This window comes from Myotis davidii, unplaced genomic scaffold (assembly GCF_000327345.1).
Source record: "Myotis davidii unplaced genomic scaffold, ASM32734v1 scaffold489, whole genome shotgun sequence".
NCBI lineage: Eukaryota > Metazoa > Chordata > Mammalia > Chiroptera > Vespertilionidae > Myotis > Myotis davidii.
Window position 1 is genome coordinate 248006 of NW_006299708.1, and position 6457 is coordinate 254462.

The window sequence follows — 6457 nt, forward strand, 5'->3', positions numbered from 1 at the left end:
TGGGTGGGGGGGCAATCAGGGGTCAGTGGCCAGGGGAGGGGCTGTTGGAGGTTGGCCAGCCAGCCCCACCCCTGACTGGTGTGTGTGGGAGTGATTGGGGGCAGAGATGACTGAGGGGAGGGACCACAGGCTATGGGGGATGGTTGGGGCTGATTGGGGGTGGGAAAGGCTGTGGGGAGGGTCTGTGAGTAGTGGGCCAGCTGATCCATCCTGGAATGGGGTGGGGGGACCTATGGGAGACCAGCAGAAAGAGGAGGGGCCATGGGTGGTTGGCTGGCTGGCCCTGCCCCTGATGAGAGTGGAGGGGCCAATTAGGGGTCCAGCTGGCTCAGGGGAGAGGCCTCAGACCGATTGGGGTGGTGGGGGCCCATCAGGGGTAGGGCTAGCAAGGGGGAGAGGCTGCAGGTGGTTTGCCGGCCAGTCCTGCCCCCTATTAGGGTAGGGGCGGGTGATCAGGGGTGGGACTGGTCAGGGGGAGGGGCCGTGGGAGGTTGGCCACCAGCCCCGCCCCCTGATCAGCTGGTTTGCTGGCTGGAGGCAAGCATCAGCAAATTATAGCCCATGGATTAAAACTGACGAAACATTTTTTGTCATGAATGAAAGTGTTTTTTGAACACAATCATTCACTATTGACTATGGTTGCTTTTGCACTACAACTGCAGTGTTGGGCAGTTATAATAGAAACCATGTGGTTCAAAAACATACAGTATTTACTGTCTGGTTCTTTACAGAAAAAAATTTGCTAGTACCTGGATTAGGGTGTCTATTTAGATTAGCGTTTTCAAGGCATAGAATAAATGCATCTTAAGTTTTACTGGATAATTCTAAACTATATCCAAAGCAATTGTACCAATTTATATTTCTATCAGAAGTATTGGAGATTGCTTATTGCTCTACATCCTCATAAACATTTTGTATTGTCACACTTTTACATTTTTGCCAATTTTTTGAAATGTGATATATCGCATGGCAATTTTTTGTATCTCTCTGGTTACATTAAAGTCTAGCACCTTTTTATATATTTACTAAACATTTTCATTTCCTTTTATGAAATGTCGATTAAAGTGTTTTCTCCAAAAAAATATTTACACAATTTGAATGATTATAAGGTCATTGTTTATTAACATAAAGTTCAATTTTAAAATTTAAAAGAATCTACAGAAATGAATAATTTATTTGTCAGTGCCTGTTTTCAAACTGATGATGTTCTGGTCCAGGTACTGCTAATGACACAAAGCAATGGAATTGCAAACGCCAATAATCATTCGATTTGTTTACTATTTGAGCTTCTTCAATTAATTGACTGTTGCTGGTTTTGTACTATAAAAATTTTGTCATTTATGTATCCCCTTAAAAAAACAGTCTAGTGGCTCTTTAGTATATATTTTATTTGTTTAAAGCTTAGTTGGGCTTCACCCATTATTTCAAATCAGTTAAACCTGAAAAGGAGTGAAAATTAGGTGAATTATCAGCTGTTAAAATGTGTATACATTTTTGGACCATATATTTATTTATACACATACATACAGGTGTTTCGATGGAAAATAATATAATAATTAATAAATAATAATACAAGAATAAACTCTGTTTCATATGCTCACAACTGTATACATACTTTTGCACCACCCTATATATTTTATGTATTAGTTCTCTTCTGTTAGCTATTCATCTTGCAAAATTTTTACTAACTATAGCTTGTCATTTTTACTCTCTGTATGACATCTTTAATGGACAGAAATAAATTAAAATGTCGTCAAATTTATCAGTCTTTTCTATCATGGTTAGTGCTTTTAATTTTATGTTTAAGAAATTTTTATTGGACCTGAGCCTATTTTAAGTCCTTATTTCAATTAATAAGAAGTAGGTGTACTTGAACTTTGCACACATAAAATCTTAAGGAACCATTAGTTTACTTCAATTTGATTCTTTAAGGCCCTTTTTACCTATATTTAAAAATATTTTATAGATTCCATCTTTAATCATAGAAGCTTTTTAAAATTTATTTTATTGGAGTGACATTGGTTAATAGGATCATAAGTTTCAGGTATAGATTTCTATGATATAAGGTCTATGTATTGCACTATGAAAGCTGTCATCACTTTTTTATTTTTGAAATTTCATTCTTCTGTGTTTGGTATCTTTCTTGAATATATAATATGTGATTGTTTTTCTTATAGATTTTTGTTAGATTGCATTTTCCAAAGACTATACTTTCTCTTTTGTGTTTTTAATTAGAAGATATCTTTAGTCAAGAGAACACTTATTCACTATTGATTCCCATTTGTCCTTAGGTCCTAAAGGTGATCCAGGTCAGACTATAACCCAGCCAGGGAAGCCTGGCCTGCCTGGTATCCCAGGCAGAGATGGTGAAGTAGGTCTTCCAGGTAGGTGAAGAATGTATTTGACCAGGTCTTCAATATTTATTGGTTTCTTTATATGAAGGTTTCCCTTTTAAAAAACTGTTGCTTCTCTCCTTAGGTGATCCTGGACTCCCAGGCCAACCAGGCTTGCCAGGAATACCAGGTAGCAAAGGAGAGCCAGGTATCCCTGGAATTGGGCTTCCTGGACCACCTGGTCCCAAAGGTATGTAGGAATGGGTAGCAGGCAGGTTAGGTTAGCTGGTTAGTATGACATTATTCTTTGACATAGTTTATAGTCAACAATAAAATATATAAATTGTACCTTTTTTCTATGTACTATGAAGAATATAAATGAAAAGTCACCGCATGCATGAACTATACTTTCATTTTTCTTTATTTAAAATAGTCTAGACAAGAAAATGTCTAAATCACAGATATTTAAAAATTATACATAAGCTTTAAAAATCACAGTAATTATTATCTTTTGTGTTCACCATTGCATTTTCAGGGCTTAGAACAGTTCCTAGAACATAGTATGCACTCACTAGATGAATGGATTGCATTAAACAGAAAACATATTCATTGCACACATGTTACCAAGTAATGTTTTATTCTAAATCATATTCTCTTGACTTCCTGAAATTTTAAAAATCTGTTGCTTCAGTTCTGTTTTATTCTTCACAAAATTTATTCTCATGAAAGGCAAGAGTGTGAATTCTTCTGAGAATAGTGCTAAACATATCCTTACTCACTTAAACTAAATGACTTAGAGTCAGATTTGACTTTTGTGTTTTTATGTAATATCTTCCATTGTTTTAGCTCATTTCCAGAATTATATGGTAGACATTTTGTATACTATATTTTGATGTAAGCAGAAGAAAATATTTTCTGCATTTTTGTGTGAGATGCATTCCCTGTGTTCAGTTTTGCCTCATAATAGCTTTCATTCCACTTTAGAAGAGCATATCTTCCACACATATTAGCCCTTTATGAAAATGATAGGGCCATAAGGTGATTGAGAGAGAATACCAATATCTGTAAGCTTGATCTTAAGTGGTCATCTAAAATGTCATTGTGGTTTTAACATCTTATTGTAGTCACTACGCATGATTGGATAGGGTAAACATTGTTCGTTTGGGAGTTTGGGTATCTTTCCTATAGTGCAGCCGTGGGCAAACTACGGCCCGCTGGCCACATTCGGCCCGTTTGAAATGAATAAAACTAAAAAAAAAAGACCGTACCCTTTTATGTAATGATGTTTACTTTGATTTATATTAGTTCACACAAACACTCCATCCATGCTTTTGTTCCAGCCCTCCGGTCCAGTTTAAGAACCCATTCTGGCCCTGGAGTCAAAAAGTTTGCCCACCCCTGCTATAGTGTCTTCTATTTGGAGATTTAAAATGACTTATCATTTTACAGGTTTTCCTGGAATTCCAGGCCCTCCAGGAGCACCTGGGACACCTGGAAGAATGGGTCTAGAAGGTCCTTCTGGGCCACCAGGTTCTCCAGGACCAAAGGTCTGGGACATTTGTTCTTTTCCCCTTTTTTATTTCCCCCACCTTCTTTAGCTTTAGCTTTCTATTTTGATTTACACATCACCCCAAGTCTTCACTAGATAAATAAACTTAACTGATTATATTTTCATTAAAAATATTTAACCCAAAACAGTCTTTAATAGTCCAAGAGGTCATATTTAAAGCAAAAAAAATTTTTTTGAACCTGTTTTATAGTGACCAATTATTTAATGAGATAGGAGATTATAGATGAAAGAATACACTCATCAACTCCCCCTGTGCTTCTCTGTAGCATCGCCAACCTATTTTATGTTTGTCCGTGCCTCCCTGTGATGATTGGTTGAAATGTCGTTGAATATTATGCCAAGAACTGTCCCTCTGTCCCAGTTCTTTCCCAAATACATGCTGCAAATCACTGCTATCAACTTTTAATGATTTTGATGATGATAAATGTGCCTGAATTACTTTCCATTCCTTTTATTATGTCTTAGCCAATTTAAAATTTTGTTCAGTCAACCTTCAGCAAACTGCTATGATATGTATTTATCCTAACTGTCTCTATTTTCTGTGCTTAATTAATTTAAACTTGCTGTGTTTTCATCATTACAATTTTTTCCCCCATGGGAAGAACAATTGACCATGATACCAGCTCTCATGAGAAGCAACTCTCTAGTGATTAATTATTTTTATTTTATTATAAAACTTTTCAAATGAACAAAAAAGTAAAAGAATAATACAATTAACTTTCATATATCCATCACTCAGATTTCAAATTATCAAGACTATCCTATTTGCTTCATCTATTCCCTCTTTCTTTGCTGAAATATTTTAACATAAATCTCAAAATCATGTAATTTTACCTATAATACTTCACTATTCATCTCTAAGTAAGTGGACATTTTATACAAAAAACACAATGCCATTACCATACTTAGACAAATTAAAAATAATCATCTAATACTCAGTCTATCACATTTCCTCACTTGGGTTTAGTCTCATTCTCCCTCAGTTATCTTTTTCTTGTCCTGAAACCAGCCCAAATCATTTAATTTGTTTTACTAAGCCTCATTTCCAATTCTTCCAGATGTTCTCTCCAACATACAAATTACTTTTCATTTAATTACTCTATTCCATCACCCATAGGTGTGTGTGGGGGAAGTATTACCTTGTATTTTATGCTTTAAATTCTCTCTTGTAAACAATCAATACTGAGAAAGTCATAGGAGTTTCTGTTGTGTTTTGTTATGTGTATGCTATAGGGAGAACCAGGATTTGGGCTACCTGGGCCACCTGGGCATCCAGGACTGCCAGGGATCAAAGGAACACTTGGTCCAAAGGGTGATCGTGGTTTCCCAGGACCTCCAGGTCCTACCGGACACACTGGATTAGATGGGCTACCTGGACCAAAAGGTATGGAACGTATTGCTACTTTCAATTTGCTTTTAACTTTTGTAGATATTGAAACTATTGGGAAAGTTTATGGGTGATAAGTCCAATTAAGTAAAGTCTATGCTGCCACTCTGTCCACTCCTTTTTTTCCCATCCTTCATTGATATTGATGTGTTTATTTTATTGTATAGATAATAGAATCATATATGTGCAAAAGTAACACTGAGGAATCTTCCTTTTAACCCATCTCCATCCACTCTGTTCCTCCTCATTCCATATGTAGCTGTTTTTAATTATTTATTTAATTAATTTTAGTGAGTGTTACTTCAGACAAATATAAACCAATAAAATATACTTTTATTTCCTTTATCAAAAGATAGTGTACTACTTTTTGACTTTTTGAACTTTACTTGTTTTGTTAAATTATGTCAGTATATAGAGATCTTTATTTTTTACAAATAGCTTGAATTGCTTGGTTATACCATAGTTCATTCTAACAGTTACTGGTTGCTAGATGGTTTTGAGAATTTTTGACAAGTTTTTTTTTTCTTATTAGAATTAACACAACAGTAAATAACCTTGTATATGTGTTCTTTCATATGGATACAGGTGTGATAGCAGAATAGAGTAAATAAAAATGGATTTTCTGAATTGAAGGGTAAATGAACCCCTAGATATTATTATATTCTTCTTAATTTGCACCATTTTACACTCCTAGCAGCAATGTATGAGTATTCTTGTTTTCCCACAGCCTTGATAAGTATGTTGACAAACTCTTGGATTTTTGCCAACCTGATAGAATAAGTAGGTATCTCAGTATAGTCTTGTAAACATTGTATTGAGAAAATTTTAAACAGAAAAAAATTAACTGTACAATGAAAACTTATATGTCCACCACCTAGATTCTACAACTAACATTTATCTCTTCGACATTTTATTTTTTATTTTTTAAATTTCTATATATAATGTAGAAAGTATTTTACAGTGACTACTGTATAACCATCACTGATATTATTTTGTCAACATTTTACTATGCATGACTTATCACATATCTATCCATTGCTTTCTCCATTCATTGACTTATTTTTTTTTATGCATTTCTGTTTTTTTGGGAGCGGGCTTTCTTTTTTTTATTGATTAAAGTATTACATATGTGTCCTTATCCCTCCATTGCCCCCTGAGCCCCCCCCC

At 35.3% G+C, this 6457-nt stretch overlaps 1 protein-coding gene across 1 annotated transcript in view; it reads left to right on the forward strand.

The window, feature by feature from the left end:
• The window catches only part of COL4A5 (collagen type IV alpha 5), a 278780-nt gene that overhangs the window by 186535 nt on the left and 85788 nt on the right, over positions 1–6457 (forward strand). Inside the window, exons 26-29 of the mRNA XM_006775788.2 lie at positions 2292–2384; positions 2479–2583; positions 3783–3880; positions 5137–5287. Of these exons, the coding sequence (XP_006775851.1) occupies positions 2292–2384; positions 2479–2583; positions 3783–3880; positions 5137–5287 (447 nt within the window). The remainder of the gene's footprint in view (positions 1–2291; positions 2385–2478; positions 2584–3782; positions 3881–5136; positions 5288–6457) is intronic.